A 15585-nucleotide genomic window follows, 5' to 3' on the forward strand; every position below is an offset into this window, starting at 1 on the left:
TGATTTGATGTTCTTATTTTCAAAATGATGTGGCTGGTGCCATACAGGGCAGACCTGCCAGGAGGAATCTCCTATATTTTTGTCTCATTTCGTGACCAAACAAAAAATTGAAAGTCACATCATGACAGCATTGAATAATCTGTGGCGGTGGTAAATTAGGAACCAGTTAAATGCACTGGGTTAAAGATGAGACACCGAAAACTGACCGGCCTTGGACTAGCATGACATTACACTTAAACCAGTTTAGATGGCTCCTAACTTGATTGCAAGATTTACAAGATTTGCAATGGGCAGCATGTTGGCCCCTGACTGGAGCCTTATGTGTGGAGTTTGCATGTTTAGCCTGGGTTTCTTCCAAGATCTCTGGTTTCCTCCCCAAAAGACGTGCACGTCAGGTGTAGGAATATTGTAGAAAGTGTGTAGAATTGTTTTGAGTGGAACTAACTTTTTAAGAAGAATTTTAGAGATGGATATTATAACCTCCAGTATTAGCAATCATACATAAATATATAATGACAAATAGTCAATGCAGTGGATGATTTCCCCCCACAAGGATGACAAAACTGCAAATCATACTTACATAATATTTTAAAGATAATTGTTTTGGGCATTGAGGCTTTTATTACACAGGACAGCTGAAGATGTGAAAGGGGAGAGAGAGGAGGGGGGAGGGGGGGGGATGAATGACATTCAGCAAAAGGCCACAGGCCAGAATTGAACCCACTTGGTAAGGACTGAGCCTTTATACATGGGGGGGCACACGCTCAACCAGGTGAGCTATACAGGTCAATGTGGAATGAGACAATAGCTCAGTTGGCCAAACATCTAAAGCTTAAATGAGTTCCCATCAGAGTATGCCAGACCTCTTTTTATTGAATAAAAAACTTTCATGGAAGAATTACATTGGTAGGGTTTAGTACTGCGTTCGGCGTTCAGGTGGCCTGAGCGCTCTGTCTGTGTGGGGTGTGTGTGTGCGCAGGTCAGAGGCGGGTGTGTCCGGGGAGAAGGGTCAGGTGTCCAGTGCTGCAGATGAGTGTCGCAGCTACATCTCCAGTAGACCCCCCCAGACACCCGAACAGTGAGTGTCCACGTCAAAGCATCTCCATATAGCACCATCTGTATCGAGCCCAGCTGCCATTTTTCTCCGCTCAAAAATAGGATTAAAAAGTTTAAAACTCTTCCTGTTGCTCCCTCCCCCCCCTTCGATAAAGAACAGGTCACGGTTCTAAGCATCCCCTCCCTCTCTGTACCTCCAGTGAAGAACAGATCCCGGGTGCTCTGCTGGGCAGGAAGGACTTTTGGAGGAAGATGTTCAAGTCGCAGAGTGCCGCCAGTGACACCAGCAGCCAATCGGAACAGGACACCTCGGAGTGTACCACTGCCCACTCTGGCACCACGACTGACCGGCGCTCCCGTTCCAGATCCCGTCGCATTTCACTTCGCAAGAAACTCAAGCTTCCAATAGGTAAGAGAAGAAATTATGCAACAAATCGTTTGACTAGTTACCTTTCAGAGGAGACCAGAATTATGACTGTAAATCAAAAGTTTTTTAAGAATAGTATTTCATTTTGGGGAGGTCATTTTTTGGGCTTGGGCACAACAAAATCATTTAATTTAGCACAATGTCAATTAGACCAAATTCCATAGTGTAAAATCTAAATGAAACTATGATTTGTATAATTTTTCCTCCATATTTTCCCCCTTAAAGGTGCTGTAGGTAGGATTGCAAAGATCCAGGACTTAGCCAAAACATTTGATCATCGACAACAGAAACACTGTGGTCCGATTCCGATTTAATAAAACGTTATCAGACCCATATATCAGCGTGTACACAGTCTCCAGTTGTTTTAATTATAACAGAGTAGCTCTCAAAACGCTCTACATGCAATCTGTTGCTGATTTTAATTAACACACTGTAGATGATCCGTAATCTGAATGGATTTAGTCTCTCTGACTTCTAAACGTAAACGAGCCTATTGTGTGTGCGTGAGCAGTGATTGTCAGACATGCCCCCCCTTTTGCAAATCGCACAACAGGCTGTAGGTGGTGCCAGAGGAGCCGGATTTTTTTTTTTTTATTACTTGCTTCATGTAGTTCTACTGGAACATAGGGTCAGTTTCAGCAAATATGACAGATAGTTAGTTTTATAAGTCTTATGGTGCGTTCTTTTTGTCCACCGAAGTCGATTTACGAGTAGTTTTCCGGAGTTACGAACCGGAAGTTGCAAAAAGAACGCCACCGAGGTCGTGTATATATACGACTCGTCAAGTCGTCTGAACTCAGAGGACCCCGAGTTCACTTTCAAAGATGGCTACGTCGTGCATCACACGTAGTAAACATTGTGGTTTTCTACAATTTTAAGCACTTTTGTCTTTGTTGTAACCAAATGAAGAAGTTGTACAAGAGCTGTATACTTCTAACTATAGGCATGTCGCTACAGTCTTATTAGGAGTTAAATACCGCCTCATTAGTTATTTTGTAGCTTATGCAGCTGAAATTGGCTAGAGACGCTCGGTTGCTATATGACAACAATGGCTTTAAGCCGAGCCTTGAGCAGAAAGCAGAGCAGTAGCCCAACGTTAATGTTAATCAAAACATTATTTTCATGTATCAAACTGTGAAATATATTTGCGTAATATTTCAATAACTGGGTGAATAGAATCCTAAATGTTACTAAAAATGTTACAAAAATCCATCTTTTCTCCGACTCGTAGTATTGTGTGACAAAAAGAACGCAACAACCCACGGTTACTCGCTTTCCGACATGGATGTGACGTCACACTCGAGCTACTAGTCGCGATTACAAGACAAAAAGAACGCACCATTACCTACTGCACCTTTAATGAGCCTCAAGAGGGTTTCTTCCCACCTCCCAAGTGATTTAAAAAAAAAAAAAAAACTGAACCAGACAGGAAATTATTTAAATGATTTCAGTCATTCTTCCAAATCCTTCTTTTTCATATCAGATCTTGTAACAGTACACATTTCCATGACCATACACGATCTCATTGCATTTGCTGTCCCAGCTGTCACCTAGGAATTCACTCTAACATGATCTGTTTTGTATTGGATTGGCCTGCCGCGAGGCCCAAGTCACTTCATCTCTTTGGTCTGTTTTGTGTTCCTTCTTGTGCCTTAGCATGCCGTGGGACTGTTCGCCTACCACTCACACTCTCTGTCTTACGTATGTGGATGTGGAACCATCTTCATACAGTATTTGTGTCATGTCTGTTTGTGTTGGTCATCTCTCCCCCCCCACTGTGTACAGTGTTACAGGCCTGGGTCCAATTGTATTTGCAAATTGTATCAGATGGACGGAGGGTTACAGATTTCTTTCTCTGGCATAGACTGCCCAACAAAGGCAACCACTGTAACAGCCAACCGCACAGCTAAGCTAAAAGCATTATATGAAAATATGTACTTAGTGATTTTTCATTGAAACATTCTTATGTGTTAATAAACTAATATTTTGGTTATTCAGAACATACTTTCAAAGTGTGTTTGCAAATACCACTCGTCCAAGGTCTTTTGTCTAACTCTTCTTATAAACAGCATTATAAAAAGTTAATTTTGTACCTTTTCGTATCATTTTTGAATGAAGCTCAGTCTGTGCATCTTTGTGAGTTAAATGTATGTGACGGTACAATAACTGAGGGAATGCTCTGCCCTTCTCTATCTGTATGTGTGCATGTGTAATTGCCTTCATAACCCAGTGTGTACAACATTCCTATGTTCTGCAGTGTTGTTCATGTACATTTTTTTATTCACGTCCCAGGCAACTGGCTGAAGCGTTCCTCTCTTTCTGGACTGACTGACGGTGTTGAGGACCTGCTGGATATCAGCTCCGTGGATCGACTCTCCTTCATACGTCAGAGTTCAAAGGTCAGGGGGTTGACAGATTTTTTTTTGTGGCATTTTTGGCCTTTATTTGTATAGGACAGCTTAGACTTGAGAGAGAGAGAGAGACAGAGAGAGAGAGAGAGAGAGAGAGAGAGAGAGGGCTCCCATAACACTGTCCACTTAACAGCACTGGCTGCTAACATAGTAGGTTGCAATTGTCTGAATCAGCTACACCCACCCCCATACAACTCATGTTAGCATCAATATGGTTGTTAAATAAAATAAAAATACAATCATAAAAGGATTTTTCTTTTACCTTTTTCTTGTAATTAAAAACAAACACATTGTGTGTATTTTTAAGTCAGACCCAATATCCATTTAAAAGGAAATTAAAGACCTATCTTTTTAATTGACTTGTAATGTTATAGCCTTAGTTTTAATCATTGTTTTTATCCTATTTTTTTATCCCTGGTGTTTATTTTGTTGACTTTTATTTGTTTACATTTTATTGGTGTAATTTGTATTCTTGTAAAATGTTATTTATTTTTGTTTCTATTTTTTTGATTCTTTTTTGTCTGGGTTTCAATTTTTCAATGCAAAGCACTTTGGGCTGCATGTTTGTATGACCGTTGCTATACAAACACAGTTGAGTTGAGTTACTTTTGAGCAAATAAATAAAAATAAAAAATATATATATATATATATATATATATATTTAGTATTTCTGTGGGGAACTGGTGGAAAAGGCTCTAAAACAGCATTTATTTATTTTGAAATTGATTTGGCCTCTGCCTGTCTGCCTGAGCATGGTTCTATTTTGACTGTATCCATGTGTGTGTGTTTGTGTGTCTTAGGTGAAGTTCACCAGTGCTGTGAAGTTGTCTGAAGGGGGCGCGGTGGGGCCGGAGTATGCCAGGGACGAAGAGGAAAATTTCTTCAAGCGGCTCGGTAAATGGAGGTCTGGCAGGAGGAATCCATCCAAGCTTCACCACACAGAAGAGAAAGATGGTAGACCTCCCCCACCTTTGGGGCGCCCCCTTGCCCACCCACGCCACATCGTCCTTTGTCTATTTCTCTCCCTCTCTTTCTGTCCCTGCCTCTGTTTGTCCGTTGTGGTGTCGTGTCTTGTCTCGCCTCGCAAGTCGTGGTCTTTTCTCTTCTGCAAGTTCTTCCGTCCGCCATTCTCCATGTCAGCTCGGCCGGGAGCGTGCCTATGTTCCCGCAGCCCAATGGTCCCACAGCCCTATGTTCCCACATTTGTAAGATTTTTTTTTTTCATTGAAAATTAGGCCCTATGTCCACACATTTCCTTTTTCATAAATTTGTATCAGATTTGATCCCCCTTTCTCCCAATTTGGTAGCCAATTACACCCAACCTATGATCCAGTAGCAATGGACGGAATGTAACCCTAACCCTAACATAGGGCCTAATTTTAAGAAAAATCTTAGAAATGTGGGAACATAGGGCTGTGGGACCATTGGGCTGTGTGACCATTGGGCTGTGGGAACATAGGGCAGTGGGACCATTGGGCTGTGGGAACATAGGGCTGACCCCGCTCGGCCAATAGCTGCCTGCTACACTCTGTTAGCCTGAATGTATTTTTTTCAACCTATCAGTGTCTAGTTTGTAAAAATAAATACACTCTATTTTAGACTTATTGGCATAACTGTGTGTTATATTACCAATTCTACATTCCCTTCTTTGCAACTATGCACGTCCTGTTTTCTTCAACAATGACCCCCCCACCTCTTTCTTTCACTTACTGGTGGAAAGAGAGGAAAGGAGGTGTGTGGGAGTAAATCATATCTATGAAACCATCTTTCTACTGTAGAGCATATCTCTGTGCTAAGGCAAGCATGACACTGTCAGTGCTTTTTGTCTCTTCTGTGGTGATGTCTGGTGGTAATTTCCAATGCCTGAGTTTCAGCAAAGTGATATAACAGAATGGTCCACAAACAGCTTTCCTTTGTATGGCTGTGGTTGCACTTGTCATCTCAATGTGATTTATTAGGTCCCATTACGAAACATATATTGTGTAAGAGACATTTTTATAAATTTCTTTTAACTACTCTTTGCATTATCATTTTTTGTGTCTCTTGAGATGACATCGTAAATTGAAATCCAAGTGTAACCGCTGCCGATGGCTGTGTGTCCATCTCTCACTCAGCTTCATTCTTCAGTGCTTTTTGTTATATGTGCTGGATGGTGATGTTGCGTCATGCAATGTCTATATGTATCTTCAACCTTCAGTTTACACCCAAATATGCTTTTTTTTCAAAAGAAATCTCTTCACTTGTTTTCTCTACTCTTCTCTTCTCTTGTTCTTTGTTCATGCTCTCCTTCAGGACCACACGGTTTCCAAGAGCGACTGGCAGCCAGTCAGGAAGCCATGAAGAACAAGAATGTGGTGAATTTGGGCGCCATTCGACAAGGCATGAAACGCTTCCAGTTCCTGCTGAACTGCTGCGAGCCAGGAACCATACCTGATGCCTCCATCCTTGCCGCTGCTCTGGACCTGGTATTAATTAAAAAAAAAAAAAAAAAAAAAAGTTTACAGTTTTTTTGGTCTTGATTAGAACAATTTCACTTTTGCGAAGCACTTTGTGACTTTGTACTGTAAAAGGTGCTATTTTATATTCACTCCTTTTATTTTGCAATCACTGTCATTAAAATCTCTATCTACGTTTTGGTTCTTCCAGGAAGCTCCTGTCGTGGCCCGGGCCTCCCTCTTTCTCGAATGTGCCCGATTTGTCCATCGCTGTAACCGTGGCAACTGGCCAGAGTGGATGAAAGGCCACCACGTAAATATCACCAAGAGAGGCCTGTCCAGGGGCCGATCACCTATTGTGGGCAACAAAAGAAACCAGAAACTCCAGTGGAATGCTGCCAAGCATTTTTGCCAGTGGGGAGACGTGAGTTAAAGATTTCTGGCTATTAAATATCTTGGGTGACAAGTCATAATAATGTCTATATTAAAGGTCCCATGTCATGAAAATTTCACTTGATGAGGTTTTTTTAACATTAATATGAGCCCAGCCTGCCTATGGTCCCCCAGTGGCTAGAAATGGTGATAGGTGTAAACCGAGCCCTGGGTATCCTGCTCTGCCTTTGAGAAAATGAAAGCTCAGATGGGCCGATCTGGAATCTTCTCCTTATGAGGTCATAAGGAGCAAGGTTACCTCCCCTTTCTCTGCTTTGCCCGCCCAGAGAATTTGGCCCGCCCATGAGAAAGAGAGAGACATCATGGCTTGCAAACAAGCGAAGCATGGCAGTTGTTCAAGGCAACACCCCCACCCTCCACATTGCCCCCCCTCTCTCCTCCTCAATAGAATTTAAAGTTACAGACACAGAAATGGCACATCCTCAGGAAAGCTCATTGTGGGACTGGCTCGTAGTGGATGTAATTCTGCACCAAGGCTGAATTTCAGGAAAGAGACTTCAGATACAGTATTAGGGGACCACTAAGGCCTATAAAAGTATCCAAAAAGCAGAATGTCATAGGACCTTTAAGTGTAAGAATGTGTTTTATCTGCTCAGGCAATCGGCACAAGGCTCAGTGAACTCTGTCACTCGGACAGCGAGAGCCCAGCAAACATCCTGGGTTACATTTTTGATGAAGAGACTAAACGGAGAATGAGAAAAGAAGATGAGGAAGAGGACTATTTAGATGACAGTGAGTCAGAAGAGTGTTTAATGTTTTAACAGCACATCTTTGGTGGATTGTTGGCTTTATAAAATATTTGTTTTTTACAGGATTGCAATTGAATATTCTTTATAATTCTTACTAAATGAATTTCAACATCATTTAGATGTGGCATATATGTGGTTTCAGCTATATCCAAGTGTAATAATTTGTGACAAAAACAAAACTTAACTCAAGGTCCACTTGTTAGATTTTTCTGGTACTTTCAACCACATCTCAGCTCAGTTGTCATTATGTGAAGTAAGTATGGGACTATTGAGCAAACTTAAGGAAGACAGTCTGTGAAAGCTGTGGAAAAAGCTAGTAAGCGGACCTTGAGTTAAGATTTTGTACTAAAAAAAAACATTTCAAATAATGTTCTAACCATTTTTTTTAAGACACAGTCAATCCTACGAAATGTGGCTGCCCCTTTGCTCTAAAGATGGCTGCCTGCCAGCTATTGTTGGAAATAACCACTTTCCTACGAGAGACCTTTCCCTGCTTACCACGCCCACGTGCTGAACCTCTTGTGGTCAGTAGTCAACTCTTCTGTGCAAAAATAAATAAATAAATAAATATGCAACATAAAATTTTATTGTAAGTACATTTTATTTATACAGCACTTTTCACAGACAAGGTCACAAAGTGCTTTACAATGTGCATAGACAATAAAAAACATGGTAAAAATAGTCAATAGAATAAAATACAAATACAAGAGATAAAATGATCAATAAATTATTAAATATTAAAGAATTGGAATATTGGAAACATGTAATACCTGCTCACATGTTGGCTTTAGGATCTGGACAGCTGCCGCATGCGTCTGGACCCGGAACTCGGCCGCCATCGCTATGAGAGGAAGATCAGCTTTGCAGGCATCCTCGATGACGAGGATGGACACGATTCGCTTAACAGCAGCAGCCATACGCTGAAGTCTGACACCACCTGCGATGAGAAGAAGCCGCAGGAAGTTCAAGGTGAGACTGGTGTCATACAGAGTAAGGCCATTTGGTTTATTACTGCCCTGTCTGCTTATCATTATAAATAATTCAGATAATCTCGCACCACTTCCCTCTCCTCCAGCACCCATACGTAAGATTCGTATCGGAGGCTCCCGGCTGCTTCAGATCAAAGGGGCTCGCAGTTTCCGCGTAAAAAAAGGTGGCTCTCTGTCCTCCATACGCCGGGCCGGGAGCCTCAAGAGCACCAAGATGCCCCGGCAGGACTCCGAGTCAGAGAACGAAGAAGGGCTGCTATCACAAACACAAAGCAGGGACACTGTTACTGACATAGGTCATTTTTATTTTGTTTCATTATCCCTTGGCATCTGTACATCCCTATAAACTACACAAGTTATATTGGACATATATATTTCCCCCTCTGTTTTAAGAGATCAAATGATATGTTTGCAACATTTGCATGTTCTTGCTTCCTGTTGCAGGCAGTCCCTTTAGCACCAGTGAACCCAGCATAGAACCAGAGGGCCAGGGCTCAGGAGGAACAGAGGACAACTACCACCGCAACATGTCCTGGCTCCATGTATGCACCTGTAGTATGTGTGGAAGTGTATGTGTGCATGTGGTGTTTTCCTTCCTACACGCTGACACCCCCCCCCTCCCTTCTATTCTCTCTCGGCTCAGATTATGATCCTGCTTTGCAACCAGCAGAGTTTCATCTGTACCCATATAGATTTCTGCCACCCACGCTGCTTCCAGCACCACAGCCGCTCCTGTGCCCGTCTGGTCCGCGCCATCAAGCTTGTGTACGGCGAGACGGTGGACAGCTTGAGAGAGGACAGCGCATCCTCTGGTAACATTGGGGCACGTGCCAAGAAGAGCAAAGAGGTGGGTTTCGACAACCATCCATCCAACCATCCCGTTTTAAACTTCTGTCGTTTTTTTCGCGGTGGTTTATGAAAGTGTGTGTGCCTTTTTAGTGTTCAGACAAGTCTTGCCTGAGGACCCCATCCATGAAGAGAAGACCCAATGACACCAACACAGAAGGGAAGAAGGATACAGGCATGCTCAAGTACATCCGCAACCAGGTGAGGTGGTTTTATTAGAGAGTGAATTATTCAGATTAAGTCTTTTCAAAAAAATGGATGAAGTCGCAAGGAAATTTCAAGAATGGTGATAAAATATAGACTGGGTAAACCCAGCCTGATCTGCCGGCAATTTGATTTCGCCTTCAGCTAAGGCTGGAAACCTGTACATTTTTCTATCCTGCTTCCGTTACAAATCTGCGGGGACCAATCAGCTTTTTGTTAACATTCAACAAGGCTTCCACCGAAGCACAGCAACCCATCTTAAAAGATTGAGCTTGGTCTGGTGATAGCCAGAAGAGCTAAAATAACTATCCATAACAAAACTGCTGTCAATCAGATTGTCTTTATTATCGTTTTTCAGGTGATGAGCCTGTCACCGGCCCCACTTTCGCTGCTGATCAAGGCAGCTCCCATCCTGACTGACGATATGTATGGAGACATCCAGCCTGCAGCCTGGGAACTCTTGCTCAGTGTGGATGAACATATGTCAGCTGCTGCTGGTGAGTCGGCCATCAGGCCGTGCATCGGTGATCTGTGGGTCTCCTCTGTAGGTTGTTCTGCCCTTCAGAGTTTTCCATGATTTTAGATTATATGATATGATACATGGACTACTTTATTTTATTTTACTCTAGTTAGCTTTACTCTCATAGTGTGTGAGACATTTTGTCCTAGATATTCAGATTATATATATATATACTTTATATTCTGACCTTTTGCCCCATGCTTTCTTCCCTTCCTATTTTATTTTGCTCTCTATCATAATATACCTCTTTTCATCCTCTTTCCACGCTTTGACCTTTTTTTGACATCCTTTTTTTTTTTGGCTTCAACCACATTTTACCTTCCACTTTCCTGCCCTTTCCATCTCTGCCTCCTTTTTGTGTCCTTACTCTTGCCCACTTCCCTCCCTTTTGCTTTTTTTTTTTTTTTTTTTTTTTTTAATTTCTGCCTCTCCTCATTTCTCCCACCTCCACCCTCTCTGAATCCCCTCCAGCTGCCATGTTCCTTCTGTGTGCGGTAAAGGTCCCCGACGCGGTGACCGAAATGATGATGGCAGAGTTCCAGCACCAGGAGGCCTGCCAGCGCATCAACTCCATCCTGAAGTTTTACACGCTGTGGCGTTTCCGCTACCAGGTGTGGCCTCGCATGGAGGAAGGAGCCCAGCAGATCTTTAAGGTACAAAAGAGAAAGCTGTGTTTCCACTTTGTCCCTAAAGAGGTTGTCCAGAAGGGTTAATAATGGCTTCTTACAAGACTCTGTGCGAGCACAGTTTGCTCTCATAGGGCTAAACATTTTATATAAAAAAAAAATCATCTCACAAAACTAGGCTACTTTGACTATATTTATCTTTTGTTTCAGATCCCTCCACCCAGCATCAATTTCACTCTGCCATCGCCTATATTGGGCATGCCCTGTGTGCCCATATTCGACCCCCCCTGGGTGCCCCAGAACACAGGCAGCGTCCAGGACCCAATCAATGAAGACCAGTCTGTAAGTCTGAGCCCCCTGTTCAAGTGGCTTGCCTAATATGCATATATTTACAACACTTTCAAAAATTGCTATAACATTGTATTTTTAGTAGTATTCAAATGTAGGCCCATATTTGTGAATCACTTTTAATATGTAAATCCTACCACCTTTCAAATGCACCAGTGGCTGTGACATCACAATCAAACTGACCTGGGTTGGGTAGTCAGGTTATTTTAGATTCAATGGGTCTGTTCACTCAAAAAAAACAAAAAACATTTTTATCACTTACCAATTGGTATCTAGCCATGCAGATTGCTTTTATTTCTTTTGTCCACGTTTTGAGAGATCCAGATTATTCAGAATATTAGGGGACACTGTGCCTGGAAAGACCGATTGCTGTTATTTTTAGCCATGCAAGCATTTATTTTAATAGTTTTTTTATGGATCATTAAATCCATAAAAAAAATATTGAAATAAATGCCGTGACATTTTGTACGAACATTCATGGTTTCCAGAAAATTAATCCTGCTGACTTGTGGTGATCCCCTGACTTTTTGCTCTAGTGCCACCATAAGGTTGACATTTGTGATTTAAAGGGGCGCTACGCAGTTTTGGCCATTTCTTCGCTGTTTTCATTGCTCGCAGGTTTCTCTATAGAGCTCCCCCTACAGCTCTGGAATAGATATTTGGCAGCTCCTATGTCTACTCGTGTCTGACTTCTCGCTCGGTCAGTCTGCCGTTTCCTCTTCCTCTGTTCCTCCGACAATGCCTTCCTAGCTTTCTGCTTCTTTTTTGCCGGCTCAGCCATGACGATAGTGTGAAAAACTCCATTGCGACCTTGTTAGCAGGTTCCTGAATGGCCGTATGTGTGCAGTGCCGTGAAGAAATTTGTTACATCGCGAGACCTGATATCACGCGATACTTCCTGATGCCAAGTACAGCATCACAGAGCCACTAGCATGACTGTGGACTCTTTTAAACAGAAACGTACTGTATGTGGTACTGCACTAATTCAATCCAATTACCTCCATTATATTGGGGTGTGTAGGCAGACATCTAACAGACGGATATCTCAAAATGCAGTCAAACTAAATCAAAACTTTCAGCATGGTTAGATACAACTAGGGGTAAGAAAACATGTTTTGTTATTAAGGTGAACTGGCACTGTAAATCCCACCTGTAAAAAAAGAGAGAAAGAAAAAAAAAAACATGTCAGTTTTGAATAGTGTGTATCTTATTTTGACACTCATTTTGGATTGAGTCCTGCTTAACCCCACAACGTACCAAAAGCACATACAATGCACTTTATACTGCTTTAAAATACATTTGTTGTTGCTATGCAAGTGTAATGTGGACAACTGCACCAAGAAATCTGCTAATTCAAGAACAAAATATACTGTATGTAACACATTTTTAAGGTTAGAATGGTCATTCAAAGTAGTAAAAACAGATTTCTTGGTGTTTCCTTTTACTTTCTTGTCTTTTTTTTGGTTAAAAAGCATGTTTATCAAAATATGTTTAATAGATTTTGATGACGACCTGCGAGCACCTGTTCTATAATTTATCTATCGACTGTCTTTGTTTTTAGTACTCCACATTAATTCAGTCAGTCCATACCATAGTAAGTTGGTATTTCTGTCCGGATGTTTGTGCTGATGCATCTTGTTACCTCAGATCATTAATGACAGGAGGGAAAATGTGTTTTTAGCCCATTGGGAGTTGTAGGTTTTTTTTTTTGTTATCATGGATCAGAAGCTGGGGTAGTTTCATGGGTCATTTCAGATATTTGCATCTTGATCAGTGCTACACACCACACTCAAAAAGTGTACTAACACTTTCTCTGATTGTAAGGCAATCAAACAAAAATAACAGCATGCATCGGACATTCAGACATTTTGTGTGTGTTGTGCTGTTTATGCATGGTCATTGGATGAGAATGACTTTGCTGTGTATGTTTTTCATAACATGTGTTCAGCCTATTTGGATGTGTATGAGCACTTGTGTGAATGCTGTGAGGCATTTACTGTACACAAGATACAGTAAATTCTCCAAATTCCAGTCTGGGTACATTTATTTGTGTCACAATTTGTCATGATTGAAATCGTTCCTATTCAATACTTCAACAGTGCTATTCACGATACTCAGGATAGCATTAGAGCATGAGATCAATGTGCTGGAGGAGAGTTACTGTATTAATGTGTTGTCCGGTCATTTTACATTACAAAATGCTCCTCAGATGTAACCGTGAGCCTAGAATAGCTGTGCACACACGTTCCCGAAAGATTTTTTTAATCTGTCAATGTTGTATTAATTTGTGCACTACCTCATTCCGAACCTTCCGTATGTCTGCACCCGCTGTTCTACCACTGTGCTGTTTGATCCAACGCCACCCTCCATCCCACCCTTTCCAGAAATCCTTCTCAGCGCGGGCGGTGTCGCGCTCCCACCAGCGAGCCGAGCACATCCTGAAGAACCTGCAGCAGGAGGAAGAGAAGCGGCGTCTGGGCCGCGAGGCCAGCATCATCACGGCCATCCCCGTGGCTCAGGAGTCCTGCTACGAGCCCACATGCAGCCCCCCGCCAGAGCAGGAGGAAGAAGGTGGGGCTACAAGTACCAGGCACAGAAACATATATTACGCAGAATTACAAACGTTTGGTGGGGGATTTGCCTGCTGACAGAGCTGTGCCCTGATATGCATGTTGTTTTTCCTTGTGTCTGTACTGATCATGTTGGGCATTGATCCCGCCAGCAGAAGAAGTGGTGAACCTGGCATCACGTCGTCTGTCTGTCAGCCCATCCTGCGCCTCCAGTAACTCCCACAGGAACTACTCTTTCCGTCGGGGCTCTGTGTGGTCTGTCCGCTCATTGGCCAGTGCTGAAGGTATGTGAAAAACAAAGAATCCCTGACGACGGGAAGCTTTTATCAAACCTCTTTTGTTTGCTCATTTTTAAGGAATATGCCACTGTTTGTTGAAATAGGGCTTATCACGGTCTACCCTGGCTGTAGATAGGTGGGCCAATGCATTTTTTGTCTCAGTGCAAGTAATTAGGTTGTTTTTTTTGTCTTTTGTTGGCTCACTTTTACTCACAACATGCTAACCGGCAACATAGGATTCCATTCACTACGCTAAGCTAACTAGAGGCAGAGCAATGCAACAATGCATGCACAAAAAATGCGTTGGCCCACCTATCTACAGCCAGTTTTCAACAAATGGTGGCGTATCCCTTTAAACTTATCTTCCTTCATGTTTTTTGCCAGATGAAGAGAACACAACGGAACACACTCCTACTCACCACATGGTACAGCCGCCCCAAGCCGTCTTCCCAACATGCATCTGTGCTGCAGTCCTACCGATAGTGCACCTCATGGAGGACGGGGAGGTCAGAGAGGATGGCGTGGCTGGTAGGTGTTATTTGCTTTAGCTTTATTGTTGAAAAAAAAGAGATACATTTCACTCAGTTAAATATTTTATTAACACATCGGGCCCCACGTGAAAAATATATTTATTGATATAATCTCTCTGCATTATGTCATCAATTAGTTTGCAAGAAGATGCAAGTTTATGTACGGGTGTATTTCGTCACATACTATATATGCAAAATATTTCCTTCAACGTGTCCTTAGTGAGTGCTGTTGCCCAACAAATCCTATGGAACTGTCTGATTGAAGATCCGGCCCTGGTTCTCCGTCACTTCCTGGAAAAACTAACAGTGAGCAACCGACAGGTAAGTGAACACACACAATATCCGAATCTGAAGTGGCTTTTCTTCTCAGTTACACTGTAAGTTAATGACGATAAGTGCACAAGCTGAAGGCTTAAAATGGAAAATGTGACACGGCTTGTATTCTGTATGAACTGAAGCATATGTTATTTAATCACTGCTTAAAGCACAATAAAGTTGGATAATAATAATAATTCTTTGTGTTGTTATGCCAGGATGAGCTGATGTACATGCTGAGGAAGCTCCTGCTCAACATTGGAGATCTGCCGGCCCAGACCTCTCATATCCTCTTCAACTACTTGGTGAAGAAATAATACTTTACCTTTACTCATATCTTTATCCATTTAAAAAAAAAAAATTAAATTTATTTTTTATCCTCGATACTCTTTAAACTCTCAGTTAACCATCATTTCTCTAAGGTGGGACTTATCATGTATTTCGTTCGGACTCCGTGTGAATGGGGAATGGACGCCATCTCGGCCACGCTCACCTTCCTGTGGGAGGTGGTCGGCTATGTGGAGGGGCTCTTCTTCAAGGACCTCAAGCAGACCATGAAGAAGGAGCAGTGTGAGGTCAAACTACTGGTCACCGCATCCATGCCAGGTGATCTTCCTGAAACTTTTGATTCATTTACGGGCGTTTTCACACCTATAGTTCATTTGCTCTGGTCCAAAATCACTTGATGAGTTTGTAAACTTGGAGCGATTTCCCGTTTTTGTTTCACACAGAAAAATCCAAGCGTACCAAAATGCGTCATTACAAACCACGCAGGAACGTTCACTCCGCTTATTGGTCAGATGTGTCTGGGGGCGGGAGCAAGAAAGT

General features: G+C 42.3%; 1 protein-coding gene across 1 annotated transcript in view; it reads left to right on the plus strand.

Moving 5' to 3' along the window:
* unc80 (unc-80 homolog (C. elegans)) overlaps positions 1 to 15585 on the plus strand; it is an 81200-nt gene that overhangs the window by 50992 nt on the left and 14623 nt on the right. Inside the window, exons 18-38 of the mRNA XM_028571421.1 lie at positions 980 to 1078; positions 1257 to 1492; positions 3776 to 3882; positions 4695 to 4788; positions 6187 to 6359; positions 6541 to 6753; positions 7379 to 7514; positions 7922 to 8055; positions 8323 to 8500; positions 8965 to 9062; positions 9164 to 9367; positions 9460 to 9567; positions 9929 to 10067; positions 10562 to 10743; positions 10927 to 11058; positions 13449 to 13635; positions 13787 to 13918; positions 14297 to 14440; positions 14663 to 14763; positions 14976 to 15062; positions 15180 to 15363. Of these exons, the coding sequence (XP_028427222.1) occupies positions 980 to 1078; positions 1257 to 1492; positions 3776 to 3882; positions 4695 to 4788; positions 6187 to 6359; positions 6541 to 6753; positions 7379 to 7514; positions 7922 to 8055; positions 8323 to 8500; positions 8965 to 9062; positions 9164 to 9367; positions 9460 to 9567; positions 9929 to 10067; positions 10562 to 10743; positions 10927 to 11058; positions 13449 to 13635; positions 13787 to 13918; positions 14297 to 14440; positions 14663 to 14763; positions 14976 to 15062; positions 15180 to 15363 (3068 nt within the window). The remainder of the gene's footprint in view (positions 1 to 979; positions 1079 to 1256; positions 1493 to 3775; positions 3883 to 4694; positions 4789 to 6186; positions 6360 to 6540; positions 6754 to 7378; positions 7515 to 7921; positions 8056 to 8322; positions 8501 to 8964; positions 9063 to 9163; positions 9368 to 9459; positions 9568 to 9928; positions 10068 to 10561; positions 10744 to 10926; positions 11059 to 13448; positions 13636 to 13786; positions 13919 to 14296; positions 14441 to 14662; positions 14764 to 14975; positions 15063 to 15179; positions 15364 to 15585) is intronic.

Source organism: Perca flavescens, chromosome 24 (assembly GCF_004354835.1).
Source record: "Perca flavescens isolate YP-PL-M2 chromosome 24, PFLA_1.0, whole genome shotgun sequence".
Lineage (NCBI taxonomy): Eukaryota > Metazoa > Chordata > Actinopteri > Perciformes > Percidae > Perca > Perca flavescens.